At 39.8% G+C, this 16579-nt stretch overlaps 1 protein-coding gene across 4 annotated transcripts in view; it reads right to left on the bottom strand.

Moving 5' to 3' along the window:
• LOC104592861 (calmodulin-binding transcription activator 4-like) overlaps positions 1 to 16579 on the bottom strand; it is a 70511-nt gene that overhangs the window by 34488 nt on the left and 19444 nt on the right. For 2 of the 4 annotated variants that reach the window (XM_010252374.3, XM_088900644.1), the window contains 2 exons: positions 13512 to 13627; positions 12438 to 12526 (listed from right to left, as the gene is read on the bottom strand). In XM_010252374.3, the coding sequence (XP_010250676.1) occupies positions 12438 to 12526; positions 13512 to 13627 (205 nt within the window). Of the gene's footprint in view, positions 1 to 70; positions 7552 to 12437; positions 12527 to 13511; positions 13628 to 16579 lie in introns of those variants that run through there. The other 2 variants (XM_088900645.1, XM_010252375.3) reach the window with 2 other exon arrangements.

The following is a 16579-nucleotide window of genomic DNA, read 5'->3' as shown; positions in this document are numbered from 1 at the left end:
AAACAGCAAGCAGTGCAAGAAACATCAAAAGTATGAACAGGAAGAATTACCCAACAATGTTCAGTGTTACCTAGAGCTGAAGCATGGTAAGCTGAGGCCCGAGTACCTGAATGAGCAAAGGCTGATGTGGCAGGAGCTGATGATGACTGAGATGACTGAGTTGAATTCCCAACCTCCTTTTTCAACTATAGTAGGGCAGCCCGAACAGCAGCTAAGGTGTCTAGGGGCGTGCCTTTTGTGCCCGATGAGGATGCAGAATCGGTATTAACAGCCATGAGCATTACCCCTTTTGTTCCTCAATTTTGTTGGGACTAGATAAGGGTGCAGCTTCCAACATATGTCTTTAGTATGCTTGGGTTTCTTGCAATGTTCACACATTAGATCCCGCTTATCTTCCTTCTTCATATCCCTTTCTGTATCACCCCCAGACTTACATTTAACTGCTGTCAGGGCTAATGCTGCATCATAACCTTTATCCTAGCCTCTTCACTATGCACCAAGGAGTAGGCTTGAGATAAGGTCACACTGTCCCTTGTTAGTATTTGTTGTCTCACAATATCATAATTAGAATTCAGACCAGCTAGGAATTCAAACACCCTATTAGTCTCAACTTGCTTTCTATGAGTCTATGCATCTTTCTGACTTTCCCACTCAAGTGTTTCCAGATGGTCAACTTCATGCCACAGAGATTTCAGAGTAGAGAAGTAAACGGAGACTGGTTTCTCTCCTTGCTTGAGGTTATTAACCTCACACTTCAATTCATAGGCTCTAGCAACATTAAGGGGTTAGGAGTAGGTCTCTTTCATGACATCCCAGATCTCCTTGTCTATTTTTGCCCACAAATAGCTTCGGTTGATATGTGGCTGCATAGAGTTGCACAGCCATGTCATAACCAAGTAGTTCTCCTGAACCCACTTGGTATACATTTGGTCCTCCTTTGATGGTTCTTTCACATCTCCCAATAGGTAGCTAAGTTTTCCTCTTCCCCCAATAGCCATCATGGCCGATTGGGCCCATTTTAAATAGTTGGATCCATCAAACCTCACAGTTGTAATCTGAAATGCAGTCTCAGACATATTACCAGAATTGCTAGTCCCAAAAACACCTTCCCCCTGATTCTTAAACTCCATTCTTGGTTAAGAATCAGTAATCAACAACTGTTAGAGCTACTGTAATAGAAAACAACACTTAAACAACTGATCACAGTCAGCCTAGGTCTTCCACAAACAAGGGAAACAGAATTCTGTATGAACTCAGTTCGGATCTGATCTGAAACCAATCGACAGTCCTGAATTTTAGGGTGAACCCAGTTCAGATCTGATCTGAAACCAATCGACAGTTCAGAATGTAAGCAGTCCAATTCTTGATAAGGTTCTCACCCCCCAAAACAGGCTTTGCAGCCGAAACAAGTCTAGAACTCACTTAGAAAACAATCTGGAATGCTGAAACAGATTTAGGGTTTGATCATAGGGTTAAGGAAATCTTTGTGAGAACAGAAACAGTGCTCAGCCGCACCTTCCAAATAGGTTCATAGTCAAATCTGGTTGTAGGGTTAAGGACAAACCCTAAAAAAATCAGAGAACGCTGATCGCCTCTGAGAAAATAAAGGAGAGCTCAGCCGCTCCTCCTAGATAAGTCCAACCTATCTTTGACTGATGACGATCTCAAGGAAAGATAAAAACTTACCCAGAAAACTCTGATCGCCACCTTCAATCTTGGCCTGAACCCTAATATCGATCCTTTTAACCTTCTCTGATTCTTCCTGATTACCAAAATACTCTCCAAGCCTCTACAAGCCTTCGGACAGCTGCTAAACCCTTCTGGTAACCTCCAAGAATCAGCCACGAACAGTTCTTTCTAAGCTTCCAGCCCTAGGCAATTCTGATGTGGTTGGCTGGACTAGACACACATGAGAAACTCTAGTTGGCTCTGATACCAAGTAGTCAATCAAGACTACAATCAGTCTTGAATCCAAAAGTAAAAAGGTTTTCAGATGAAGAAAAAGAAGAAGAAAGAAGGAGAAAAGAAACAGAAGTACACAAGGGTTTTAGAAAGGAGAGAGAGGGACAGAATAATGAATCTGCCGCCCTACTCTTAATATTTATATGTTTACTAATTGTAGAAAAAGGCAGAATTGCCCTTAATGCTTACATGGCAAATAAACTAATAATAAGCTGAAATAACAAGCTGTCTGAAATAACTACCAACTAACACTGACATAACTAACAAAGAGTACATGCTGTGCTGTCATACGAACACAGTGGGGACCACATCCGTGGGGACCACATCCGTGGGGCCCACATCAGTGTTCTCTACAGGAAGTATTGATGAAACTATCCAAGTTTGCTTGGAGGACAAAGAGGATATGCATATCAGTGCTCTGTTTGAGGGGGAGAAAGTTAGTGAGTCACAAGTTGAGGTGTGCTCTGATATTAAAGTAGATAAACAGCTTGGGTAGGGGGATAAAACTCGGTGAGTCTTCCTGCACTCAGGCCGACGATTCTTTAGTAGGGCAATTACAAAATGATGTGAGTCTGATGTATCTGATCCAGGATCAGTGGGGACCTTTCTGTAACCGAACAATAATTAAAAGTGCTCCCTCAGTTGAGAAGCAAAACTTGGAGAGTCAGATGGTGATTGAGCAAGGGAACTATAAAACTTTAAAGGATACACCAGTAAAGGGCATTGAACCAAGGTCGGGATAGGATAATGCAACCAAGGAAAGCAACCAAACAGAGAAAATTGGCTTTGGTCCAATTGGCTTCTAGGATCCGATTCAAGGTAACCAGGAATCTGAGAAAGTCCAACCTTTCAAACAAGATCCTCCTTTGATCTCTAGTATTGCCTGTAACCTTAGTGATTTCAGTTTTGCTACTGACTTTTCCTCTAAAGCTATTGCAAACAGCCCAAATTCAGTCCCTGCTGTGCAAAGGTCCATGGATCCTTCTAATATTGCTGTGAGTAAGTTTAGGGTAGGCTTAGAGGGAGGTCCAAAGACAGATTATGGAAAGGAGATAGAGGATTCAGGGGAAAGCATGAGAAGTGAAGAATATAGGAAGGAGGGAGAAAAATCAAAGGAAAAAACAGAAATAGAAAAAAAATGAGAATGTTGTGAGCAAAAACAAGGAACTGAGATCAGAGCTGAAGTAGGTATCTTGGGGGAGAGGATACAAGAGGAAGAAGACCCGATGAAGGACCTAGCTGGAAGAATGGGGCTTAATGTAGAGAAAACTAAGGAAGTGAGGCCTCAAATTAAAAAAAAAAGGAAAAGTGGGAGGAGGAAAAAGAAGGAGAAAACTGAATGAAGTAGAAAAGCTTATTAATGATGTTGAAGGGGACAAAGAGTTTAGTGCCAGAGGAGGAAGAAGAAAAGGAGGGTTATAGGAAGAGGTTCTCTAGGGTAATCTTAGCTAGATCAGAGAAGGTTATCAGTTGGAATGTGAGGGGCTTGGGAAGTGCTACAAAGAGAAAGCTGATTTGGGAGCTGTTGAAGAAAGAGAAACCAGACTTAGTGCTTATCCAGGAATCCAAAATTCAGGAGGTAGATAGGCAATGGATAAGAAGTGTTTGGGAGATAGAAATATTCAATGGAGTTAGGTTCTAGCTTGGGGTGCCTCTGGGGGAATAATAACAGCTTGGAAGGAGGAAATGTTCAAGTGTAGTGAAGAAATTAGTGGGAAGAATCTCAGTTTCAGTTAAGTAAAAATACTCAGGATGGATTTGAATGGGTCCTAACTAATGCTTATGGTCCAAACTCTTATAGAGAAAGAAATGTAATGTGGGAAGAGTTAGCAGATATTAGAGGCTTGTGGGGGGGACCATGGTGCCTAGGAGGAGACTTTAATGTAATCAGGTTTGTGGAGGAATCAAATGGAGGAAGACAAAGGGTTACCTCAAGCATGAGGAGATTTAACAGCTTTATTGAGGATCTTGAGTTAAGGGACATCCCTTTAGGTCATTCTTGTTTTACATTGTCTAATCTTCAAGCTAACCCTATCTGTTCTAGACTGGACAGATTTTTGGTGTCTCTTGACTGGGAAGAACACTGGCTGAATTTGATGGGAAAAACATTGCCTCGAGTTACTTAGATCACTGGCCAACTTGCTTGTTTCAAAGATCCAATGCTGGAGGTCCAATTCCCTTTAGATTTGAGGAACATGTGGCTTACCCATCCGGAATTCAAGGAAAAGGTTAAGGAGTGGTGGGTATGTGGGAAGGTCAGAATTTTCTAAAGAAATTGCAGATATTGAAGGGAGAAATTAAAAAATGGAACATAATTAAGTTTGGGAGATTGGAAGAGAAAAAAACAGTATTATTTCACAAATTGAGGAGATTGATAGGAAGGAGATGCAATGTGGTCTCGACAATCACGATAGGGAGAGAAGATGGTCTCTAAAAAGGAGCTTGAGATTACTCTATTGAGAGAGGTGGATTAAGGATGGGGATGGAAACACAAAATATTTCCATGCTTTAGCTAATGGTAGAAAAAGAAAGAGCTCAATATCATCAGTATTGGTGGGTGGAGGGGTGGGGGGTTGAAGTAACAGATCAAGGTGAAATTGCCAAGGCCTTTACAAATCATTTCGGATCAATATATCGTAGGCCAATCAATGAGAGGTGGTCTTTGGATGGGATTGTTTGGAAGAAAATCAAGAGGAGATTTTGGAGAAAAAGTTTGAGGAGGTTGAAATTAAGGAAGTAGTGTTCTCCATGGATAGATCTAAGGCTCCTGGGCTTGATGGATTCATAAAGGCTTTTTATCAAGATTGTTGGGAAATAATTAAAGATGACCTCATTAAAGTTTTTAGGGAGTTCCACAGTAAGGGAGTAATCAGCCCATGGATGAACTCAACCTTCTTAGCCTTGATTCCAAAGAAGAAAGATGCCACCCAACTAGGGGATTTCAGACCTGTAAGCCTAGTTACTAGTATCTATAAGATAATTGCCAAGGTGCTTTCTCTAAGGCTTAAGAAGGTCCTCCCCCCACACATTTCCCAATTCCAAGGGGTTTTTATCCAGGACATACAAATTGTTGATAAGATTCTAATTGCAAATGAATGTGTGGAGGCTCAAAAAAGGTTAAAGAAGATAGGAATAACAATCAAATTGGATTTGGAGAAAGCTTAAGATTTAGTGGATTGGGATTTCTTGATCAACATTATGAGGAGATGTGGCTTTGGGGATTATGGTGTAAATGGATCAGAGGTTGCTTAGGAACAGGCCACCTCTCTGTTTTAGTCAATGGGTCAGAAGTTGATTTCATTGATGGGCTTAGAGGTCTTAGACAAGTGATCCACTTTCTCCCTTTCTGTTCACTCTGATAGCTGAGGTCTTAAGTAAGCTAATCTCTAAGGCTAACTCTATGGAGATGGTTAAGGGTTGGGTAATAGGAAGAAATAGAGTTCTAGTATCCCACTTGCAATTTGCAGATGATATCTCGGTTTTTTGTGACAGGGAAGACAGAGAAGGAGTAGAAAATTTGAAGCTAGTAGTGAAGCTCTTTGAAAGGACCTCCAACTTGAAAATCAATTGGTCTAAAAGTGTATTAGCTAGAATCAACTTGGAGGATGATGATCTAAGAGAACTGGCAGACTCGTTGGGTTGTGAGAAAGGGGATTGGCCTCTGTGTTACTTAGGATTACCCCTTGGTGGCAACCCTAGATCAGTTAGTTTTTGGACCCCAGTAGTGGAGAGATTTGAGAAAAGGCTAGCAAGCTAGAAAAGGAATTATATTTCATTGGGAGGGAGAATAACATTGATCAAATCCACTTTAGCAAATCTCCCAGTGTACTTCGTGTCAGTTTTTAGGATGCCCGAAAAGGATTGAAAAGATTATGAGAGATTTCCTTTGGGAGCCTAGGAGGGGAAGAAAGATCACTTGATTAGCTTGGATAAGGTGGTAAAGTTGAAGGAGGAAGAGGGATTGGGCATTGAAAATGTTAGGCTGAAATTTTGGCTTTATTGAGTAAATGGCTTTAGAGATTCCCTAAAGAAAATGAGAGGTTATGGAGTAAGGTTATCTCAAGTATCCATGGACTGTCAAACAATGGGTGAGATGTGGGATGCTTTCATAGAGTTACTTTGGCTGCTCCTTAGAAGGCTATCCATGACATTCTTCTAGTGTTCCTCACTCATATAAGGTACGGTTTGGCTTTGGGTCAAAGAATAAGGTTCTGGGAGGATATCTGGGTAGGGGAATCCCCCTTGTCTGAGGTTTTCCTTCTCTTTTTGAGCGCTCTAGTTTTAAAGGAAAACCGGTGTGTCATTTTTTCAGTTCGTCCCCTTCCTAATCATGCTTGAATTGGAATCTGGGCTTTACTAGAAATCTTAGAGAGTCAGAAATTCCAAGCATTTCTGCTTTGCTTAACATGTTGAATTCAGTGGTCTTAGGGGATGGTGGTTCAGACAATTAATCACTCTAGTGTTTATTCTTGCAAATCCTTTTTAAATTCTCTTGTTGCTACCTCCCCTTCTCATTCTTTCCCTGTTAAGTACGGTCTTAGCCTATTCCTCCAAAAGTCAATGCTCTTTGTTGGGAAGTGTACCATGGTTCCATTAATACCTATGATCTGCTCCAGAGAAAAAGAACAAATTGGTGCTTGTCCCCAAACTGGTGCTCCTTATGTAAGTTGCATGGTGAGACTGCTTTTCATCTTATTTCCTTTCCTTTTGCTATCTCTATTTGGGAGTTTATTCATCTCTTTTTTGGCTGTAGGTGGTTCTCTCCTGATAACTTGGAAGGATTATTCAACTCTCATCTTTTTAGTTTTTATCTGCTCTAAAAGAAGAGGCAGGATTTTGGGGAGATGCACTAGAGCAACAGTGATATGAACAATTTGGGAAGAAAGAAACTTAAGAATCTTTGAAGACAAAGAAAGGAGTAAGGAAGTTGTGTTAGAGGTTATAACCTTAAGGGCTGGCACATTGGGTGAAAACTTTAAAGCTTTTTGCAGTCTTTAAAGTTGAAGATTTTTTTAGCTCATGGGGATCAATAGCTCACTCATCCTCTATAAGACAAAAAATAATTGAGGTCTGGTCACCTCCATGTGCTGGATGGAAGAAATTAAATTTTAATGGCAGCTGCATGGGCAATCCTGGACCTTCAGGTATTGGTGGGATAATCAGGGAGGAAAATGGAAATATTCTAGCCATGTTTTCAGTCCCTATTCAGCATGGAGATGTGGTGAGATCAAACTGTTGGCAGCTATGTATGGGGTGGAGAAAGCTAAAGAATTGGGGATTGACAAATTGATTACTGAAGGTGATTCCAAAATTGTTGTGGACTGGCTGAAAAAGGGGGAATGTGTAATTTGGCAGTTAAAGAATGAATTCAGGCGCTTCAAGCAGGTTTCCAAAGATATGACAATCCAAATGAAGTGGATTAGGAGGTCTGAAAACAGCAAGCTAGATGGGTTAACTAAACAAGGAATTCAGAGACATTCCATGTTTTGGGCTGTTTTGTAAATATTGAAAGTGATTTTGGGCTTGCTCTTTGCCCACAATTCCTTATTGTACTCCTTTTTATAATTAATAAATCTTTTTTGTGTTGCTGATCCCAAAAAAAAAAAACAGTCCTTCCCTACCAGCTTTAAAACCTTCAACCAGACCCTCTTCCTCACCTTTTGCAATAAGCCTGCTTAAAACCTCTACCACCAATACAAAGACACGAGGTGATATCACCCTGTCATAATCTCCTTGATATAATTTAAAATTAAATAATTTATTTGGACTCCCATTCAGTGATTTAAAAGGTGCACCTCAGGCGAGGCGCATTTCAGGGTATGTGCCTCGCCTAGGTCCTAGGCGCAGCCCTTTCAAAAGGCGCACGCCTGGTGCGTCTGATGCGCCTTGTGCCTCAGTCCCTATTTGCTAATGTTGTTCATTCATTATAGGCAATTGTTTTGGTATTATAAAATGTTGTTCATTCATTCATGATTCATCCTAATAAAATGTATTCTTAAAAAGCAATTAAAATTATAAAATCATTATTTTTTGTGTGAAAACTAAGAATTTAAGACCGAACATGGACTTGTTTGGGCTTGCCTCAAGGGGCGTGGCACAAAGGCGGCTCATAGAATTAGGAATGTAATATGCTTTACATTACATTAGCTACTTGAAGTAATGCAATTGAATGAAAAAAGACAATAGAGGTTTTACATGATTGAAAATGTTTTATTTGTTTGATTTTATTTTTAAATTCTCAATTGAATATGCTTTACATCTTATGTTTATGTATTTTAATTTTAGATAATAGGTTTTTTAAAACATTATTTTAAAATTTAAGTTTATATTTTTTATTAATATTATGTTTATTATTTTTTTTTGAATTTTTTGGCTTTTTTTATTTTATGGCATTTATTTATTTTTTTTTTATGAATAGTAATAAATTTATTGATTTAGAAAAAAATTTAGAGTGAGTTCATACATCATCCCAACGAGAGGCGCGAGCTGCAGCCCCTCCTTGAAACTTACAAGTAAAGTAGGAAAGAAAAACAAAAATCACAACTGAGCCCAAAATAATTCTTCCCTATTTACCCCTTGCTTAGCTAACATATTTGACAAAGTATTTGCTGATCTCCCCACCCACTGTACAGTGACCAACATATTCCTTGTCAACCAACTAAATTTCTTCATTTCATTCTTGTATCGCCACATAGCCTCTTCAGAATTTTTCAACCAACCCACCACCACTTTGGAGTCCCCCTCAATTATTAGTTGTTGTACCCCCAGCTGGTTTGCAAATTGCACCCCTTGTACAACAACTAAGAGTTCTGCCCTGATGGAGTTCCCAAATCCCAAGGGACCTGAGTAAAGCAACAAAATCTCTCCCTTCGCATTTCTCAAATCACCCCCCATTCCAGATAAACCTGGATTACCCATGCTACTTCCATCAAAGTTCAACTTTAGTGAGCCTTCGGATGGAGGAGACCAGCTTGTAATTGATTTGTCCTTTAGAGATGAACACCTCGCTACTGCTGACCAATTTCTCCAGAGGTCATTCAAGGAGAATTGATGAAAGATTTCCAAGGTCTTCAGCCAATGTATTGCCCTATTTAACACACAGTCTTTCAAATCCTGGCTGCTCCTTTCCTTTTCTTGAAAGATTCTAAGATTTCTTTCTTCCCAAAGAGTCCAAATCAAAGCAGCACGAGCACATCTCCACATAATTCTCCCTATTTTTGTAGGCCAATAAAAGGTAGAATGGTTGAAGAGCATGTGAACTTCTGCTGGTAGACTCCAACTACCCCCAAACAACGAAAGTAGCCAAGCCCAAAGGTCTGCAGAAAAGGGACAAGATATTAATAAATGGTAACAATTCTCACTGTGAGCTCTACAGAGGATACACCAATTAGGAGAAATACAGAGAAAAGGTCTTCTCTTTTGTAGGTTATCTAAAGTGTTAACTTTCCCATGGAATACTTCCCAACAAAATGCCATAATTTTTGGGGGAACTGGCCTACACCAAATTTCTTTTGACGGAAAGGGTTGGTGAGTAGAAAGTTGAGAGATGGACTTGAAGAAAGAAGCACAAGTGAAGGTTCCATTGGGTCTAGGAGGCATTTTTTTATTTTTTTTAGCATTCTTTTTTGTATTTTTGCACCTTGCGCCTCAAGCGCAAATTGACCCTTGCGCCTTTTTTGCGCCTTGCGCTTTTAAAACACTGCTCCCATTGAGATACATGAAAATAACCAATTCCTTCACACCCATTGCCTCCAGAACCTCCTCCAATAACCCCCATTCAACATGATCAGTTTTGTACACCAGGCCTGAACTTCCTTCTATTATTCTTGAATCAATTCATTCACTTGACACTAAAACCCCATCTAAAACAGGTCAACCTTCCACAAAAGCCATCTGAGTATATTCTATAATATCCTCTTTAACCTTTTTGACAAAACTTTAGCCATGATCTTATATGGACTAGATATAAGACCTATTGGCCAAGACTATTTCATCAACACAGCCCTCTCTTGTCTGATTAGTGTTATAAAAGTGGAATTATATCTAACCTCCATGTATATATATATATATATAACCTCCTGAAATACTTTCTATCGCGTCCTCTTTAATTGAGCTCCAGAAGGACTTAAAACATCATATTAAAAACATCTGGCCCCAAAGATTTCTCCATTCATACTATTCACTGCCTTCCAAACTTCCTCTACTTCAACTTTTCCTTCCAACCATTCCATTTTTCTGTTTCTAGTCCTTTTAAGAGATAAATCAACCAAGCAAGGTTCTAAATATCGAAATAGGCTGATACACTGGATGGAGCGTATCAGTTTGTATCATTGGGTGCTTTTATTTATTTATTTTTTTTAGTTTTTTTTCAAACCTGTTCAAGTCGGTGTAAGGCCTGTCTACCCCCTGAAACAGGTCAACCCCTGAAACCAAGCTTAAAGTGGTGTATCGGTGGATCACCAATACAATATGTATTGGCTGATACAGGCCGGTATGTCACAAAATTTCGATCCTTGCACCCAAGAAGCATATTCTTCTCAGTAAGAAGAATACAAGCAAAAGCCTCAGAAGATTTGCAGAGTATTTGGTTGTTTGAGAACATTGGTTGCTGTAGTCTTTTCTGATTTTAGGTGGTCAGGCTTTTGACAAAAATTAGAGTTTTATCATGGGTGCTTGAACCATAAAGCTCAAACACTTCTTGTATACTTTCCTTTCAGCTATTTTTCTTTTTCAATGAATTTGTTTTCTTATTTACTATTCAAAAAAAAAATTGTAAACCTCCAAGATTGTCCTTGTTGGTTAAGAAACATGGATAAGCCATGGTGCCACATGTAATGGCTCAAAGGTCCACAGCACTGTCTCCAGGCTTACTTGAATTTATATGAGGGAAGAACCAAACTGCCCTATATTCTTTCATGAAATTTTGGGATTAAACTTGAAAGGGATGATCTTTCAATTGATACACTTAAAGGAATTCCTAACCTATTTCTAGACTTTAGTAACTATGTATACTTCTAAAAACCTTTCAGTGAAATCTAATAAGGATTTTCTGATTGGTGCTTATTTCTATGAGCCAGTTCTCTCCCCAACATAGATTTTCCAAAGTACTAAGTTCAAACAAGGTAGTAAATGGATTCAAGTAAAGAGGTGGACTAGTAGTAATTAAGTAATATATGAAAATAAGAGGTCATGGGTTCAAGTCTTGTAAAACGAGTTTTATTATCAAAAAACAAAAGAGGTAGTAAATGGATGGATCATGCAGGAACAAGTTATACATGCCCGAGTAGGCGTATATGAATGAATATACAAATACAACCACAAAATTTTAGCATATAAATATAAATCTAATGAAACTAATATACTTAATTTACAATTAAGACTTCAATATAAAAATTATAAACATATAGTTGGTATGTCCATAGTCATTTTAGTACCTTCCATAAAGGAGGGTTAAACATTGGGTCTAAATATTATTTCTTTACTTCTTCAATGTCTTTCAAACATTAACATCATTCAGATTTCAGTATGGATCCCAATAATAAACATGATAAACTCCCTTCAAAAAATACAAAAAAAGTGGGACCATGGCAACCTTTTTCGTTATTATAACATACAAAATGTGTTCTTCAGTTCATTTTGTGTTTCAAGTAGCCAAGTGTCACAGTGTCAAATGTAGCATGATCTTATCAAAATCACAGTTTCAGTTCATTTGGCATAAGTCCCAGTTCCACTTTGAGACCAACTGGAAAAAAAAGGGCCTTACAAGCTGTTTGATAATGGCTAAAGTTGCTGAACTAATGACTTACAATTTTGTCTTTTAGTAGATAAAATAATTAAATAATAAAACATTCAATAGTACCAGCTTTGCCATTAAGGAGATCACGACCTCCTTAATAACTTATTCACTGAAAGGCAACCATAAGTCATTCAGTTCATCCACTTCAGCTGTTATCAAAAGATTCCTATACACTGTAGAAATCAGTTTATAAGCTTCTTCAATTCAATAACACCTATGAATAGAAGCGTATCAATCATGAGTCCAGGAATCACAATTCTGTGTGATAATAATAAGAGCAAAGATTGGCCACAATAATCCAACAACAGAAGTTGCCTAAAGCCATGAAAAAAAATTGGAAAGAATAAGAAAAATTTAAGTGTATAGGATGCCTAAAATCGCATTTGAATTATCTAAAGTTTCATGATTTCAAGAAGCAAAATATACATGCAAGCTATATGCTATACCTTCTAAATTTTTAAGTGCAAGATTATGTATCTTTAATTTTAAGATACTTCCAACAAAATAAGTGATGGTCTTAATGCCTATAAGATAATGATACAAAAGAAGATTCTAAGGTTATAACCAGAAAGGTTACAAAATAACGGATATGTGTGTGTATAGATAGATAGATAGACAGATACATGCACACACACACACACACACACTACACAACCAAATAGAGGCAAGAGACATTTACGGATCAAGCATCCAATAGCTTCGTCTCTGAAAATTTGGATTCTGCTCTCCATGTGCATAATAACAATTTAAAGCTTCAACATTTCCAACCTAGCCACATAGAAACATGTGAGAAAAAAGAGCCATACACAATACAAAAGATACCAAATAAAAAGAGATCTTCTGGACCTAGACAAAACCTTAAGTGCATTTGCTAAACCAGTTTCAGAAAAATACAATACAATATTTCTTTCAGAAAAGGTAAGGTATTATATTTCATTCCACTACCATCCAGCATTTACAAGTATCCTCATGTACAGATATTTTTCAACAACACAATTAAATACACTTAAATGTACATGAAAATTGCTGGGAAAAAAAACAGATACATTCACAGACAGATATCTGTAAATTATATTCTTTTATTGTTTGCTTGCTTTTAGTAGTACTAGTTGCATTATACATGCATTTGCACATGAAAGAGAGAGAGAATGGTCATCTTGGCATGAAGCCAAGGCAAGTATCAGCATTGTATAGTAAAGACTGTTATCATTATTTTTGGGATAAGTTATTGGCCATTTTTTGTATTAAAACTATATATTGAGAATTCCATATACAAGGGAAAATTACTGCACAACTAATACGAATATGGTTATGCATCAAAATACATGTATCATACTGGATAAGCATGAGAAAATAGGATTTAGGGACTCGTTGGATATATATAAAGGGATAATTATTGAAAAATAAAACAAACTAAATGTGCAGGCATAAATGAATGCAAACAAAAACTAAACAACAAAGATAATTTAATAATAACATTATCAAGTCTTATGTTTTCATAATTGATGTCCAAGTTTATCTTAAAAGCTTGTATTTCTTTAGTCAAAAACAATTGATGATTATCAAGTCATATTAACCATTCATTTATGAGCAGTAATTTTTCAAGATTATGAGCAATCTCCAACACCAAATAATTGCTGACTATCAAATCAGGCTATTGAGGTTTTTCTTACTACAACATGAAGAAAAAGGCTTTTCAAAGTAACAATGCAAATAAATATAACTATGTATTATGTAAATTTCTTTAACAAACCTTAAGCCTTTCATGTGCTTCTCCAACAGTTCTGCCATCCTTCTTTTTTCGCCAAACATGACCATCTCTACGAAAAAACCGAAGGACCCTCCTGTTGAAAAGGAACAAAGACCCACCTATTTGGAAAATCAGTTAGTTAGGATGTTGTAGCATTTTTGTATAGTAAAGATAAAATTTATTGAAAGAAAAAAAAACAAACCACAGTGAAAGCACACATAAGCACCCCTCTATTGGCACTCCAAACAGATCACCCCAAAACCAGAATAAACCTCATACAATCCCCCCTCCATCCCTGCTAAAATAATCCCAAACCAGCAGCACCACATCATTTGGAATTTATTCCTCTTCCAATGGCATCATCTCACTCCAGATATGGCCTATCATCAGCAACTTGATCAACCTCTTGGAAGCACCCATTGAAGATTCTAAAATAATTACAACAGACACACTATCAAAGCTTTCAAGCAGGAAAATACTTTGGTTACATGAATTAAAAGGTAATCTTTTGATCTGTTTGATCTTTTTGGTAAAACAAGACTTGTCTCTTCTCCTAGGCTCTTTGATTTCAAAATGATTGTTATATATTTGCTTTTGTTCTTCAAAACTTTCACCTTGAAATCCTCTGCTGTCACACCCCTGAAGAGGTTATACAGTATTTGATATTATTAATATCTTCATCTGGTATTTAGACATTTTTCCAACTTTAGTACTTTACCCCTAATTCTTTTATCTTTTAATGCCCTTTTCTGTTCAAATGTTTTATCCTGCTTTGTCTTTTTCTTATAAAAGTGAGCCCCACATACTATGTCATCAATCAGCGCATGAGAATGCCTTGCCACTTCAGATTTTTCTTCTTCATTCAAATACCCTTCTTTTTTGATGAATATTCAAATACCCTTCTTTTGCTTACCTTTAATATTCAAATAACTACCTTCTACCACATGTCCCACATTATTCTCGTCAGCCCAACTCCCGCCTTTCCCTAAAATTACATTTCTACCCCTCTTTGAAGCCAACTCATCATCTTCCTCTTTGCACCGACTGTTCATGTTCCCTTTAGAGCCTGTAACTCCCTGATGCTACACAATCTGGGCACTCCTAGCTGGCTGAGAGTTGGCTCCTAGCTGTGATGGACGGCACCTGAGAGGAAGAAGAAGGTGAAGGGTTCCCGGGGAGATCTCCCGGAGGGAACACTCCGATGGCCAAGTTAGAACTCTAAGGAAAACTCAAAGAAGATGCAGAGAGTTAAGAGTGTTGAAAGTGCTAGCTTCAATCCCTTTGCTTCGTGAGGGTTGGGGTTCTTTTATATCGGAGCTCGGCCATATCTGGCATAACTGCCACTGCCCTAGCCGTTACTGCCAGGGCAGGTGTGGCAGGTGCAGGTTGCTGCCACAAACTGTTATTGCAAGGTACGGAATCGACAGACGCGCCATACTTTTCAAAGACAGCAAACAGAATGTTGCCCGGCAAGCAAAACGCCGCCTGGCAAGGGATCCGAGCCTTGCCACCGGATCCAGTAGGTACGGAGGTCAGGCAGGCAAGGATGCCAGGCAGATCTCCTTGTATCCTGCCGAGCTATTGTACGCCGAACCACTGGGGGCAGGTTTACCTTGCACCGAGGTACGCCGAGGTGCCCGCACTGGAGGCGGGCCTTATGCAAGTTCGAACAGGAGTCTCAACGGTGCTGCCCCGAGGTGTTTCTTCCTCGGGACACTTAGCCAAAAACTGGGGTGCTCCCTAAGGGAGAGCTCGGGGCCCCTTAGAAGGAGCTCGGGTCTTAAGAGGAGTTCGGGATCTCCCATACTTGGCGGGAGTCAAGGCTGGCCGGGCGCTAGTCCCCGACGAGTCGCTTAACTCGCGAGTGGCCAACGTTGGACTCGGCGGGTCCTTCCCGCCGAGTTACGGTTGAGCTATTAGGCTGAGCTGTTTGTCGAGCCAGGTCACGCACACGTGTCCCTGTGCTATGAGGTCGGGCCAAATCACCCTCCATCAATTGCCCCCCACTCCCCGTGCTGGCTGGGGGTGCTGACCCAGCACGGGGAGTTCACAGTGCGTCGGGTGTATTTGGCTTAGCACTCATGCCACCCTATCAGGCAACCCAAGCGCCAGACCGATCTAGCGCTCAGTTCACTCGGAAGGAAAAAACCCGGGCTGCATACAACTCACGTGCGGACATCACGCGATCTAGACTTCGCGGACGCCAAAAAATGCGCTAAACTGATTTCACCTCGAGAGCCTCGCAGCAAGTTTTCTTAAGAACCGTCAGATTGCTTTGATCTTGACCGTTGGTGCCCGAGCCTAGCGGCTATAAATAGCGGGGGACCCTGGTTATTTTCTTTCGCCACTAAGTATCCTTCGTCTATCTTGAGCTCGGGTCTTCTAACTCGTCCAGTTCTAGTTCGGTTGCGTTTTTCCTTGGTGAGTCCCCAAGCCTCCCTTTCTCCTTTTTCAGTTTATTTCATTCAATGTCTAGCGGGGATAGTCTCTTAGACGAGCCCGAGGTGGGTACCTCGGGTCAGGGTGACCCGCTGTTGCCCAGCCTTCCCACGATGCACGGGTGACCTCGAGTAGGCTGACGTCCACCTCCCGCCGAGGTCGGGTGCCAGATCAGTTTGGTCCATCCACTATGACGATAGAGAGGCTTCAACACCTCATCCAGCATTTCAACCTACCTCAGGAATACTCATATAGTCTTCCTACCGGCAACTTCTCTTGGGAGCACAGTCCGGATGAGATCGTGATCTTTAGGGAGCAACTCGTCGGCGGGCTTCGTCTCCCTCTTCACCCCTTATCCCCGAGGTGTTGGGACGTTTTAACGTCACGCTGGACCAGCTCCACCCAAACGCTATTCGAAACATGGTCGGGACCATCTCCCTTTGTTTCGAGTACAACCTTCCCTTAGATATAGATATCCTTTGTTCTATTTTGTTAATAAAGAAGAGCGCTTCGGGCGTTCCCCGAGCACAGGCGGACTTACTATCTGTCCCCTCGCCCGATCTTCAAATTTTTACATAAACTCCCAAGCAAGGTCCCGGCCTGGAAGTGAGACTACTTTGTAGTCCAGAGCA

This window comes from Nelumbo nucifera, chromosome 3 (assembly GCF_055504915.1).
Source record: "Nelumbo nucifera cultivar China Antique chromosome 3, China Antique-T2T, whole genome shotgun sequence".
NCBI classification, from domain to species: domain Eukaryota; kingdom Viridiplantae; phylum Streptophyta; class Magnoliopsida; order Proteales; family Nelumbonaceae; genus Nelumbo; species Nelumbo nucifera.
Note: the sequence above shows the minus strand (reverse complement) of the source record. Positions and strands in the feature narration are given on the sequence as shown.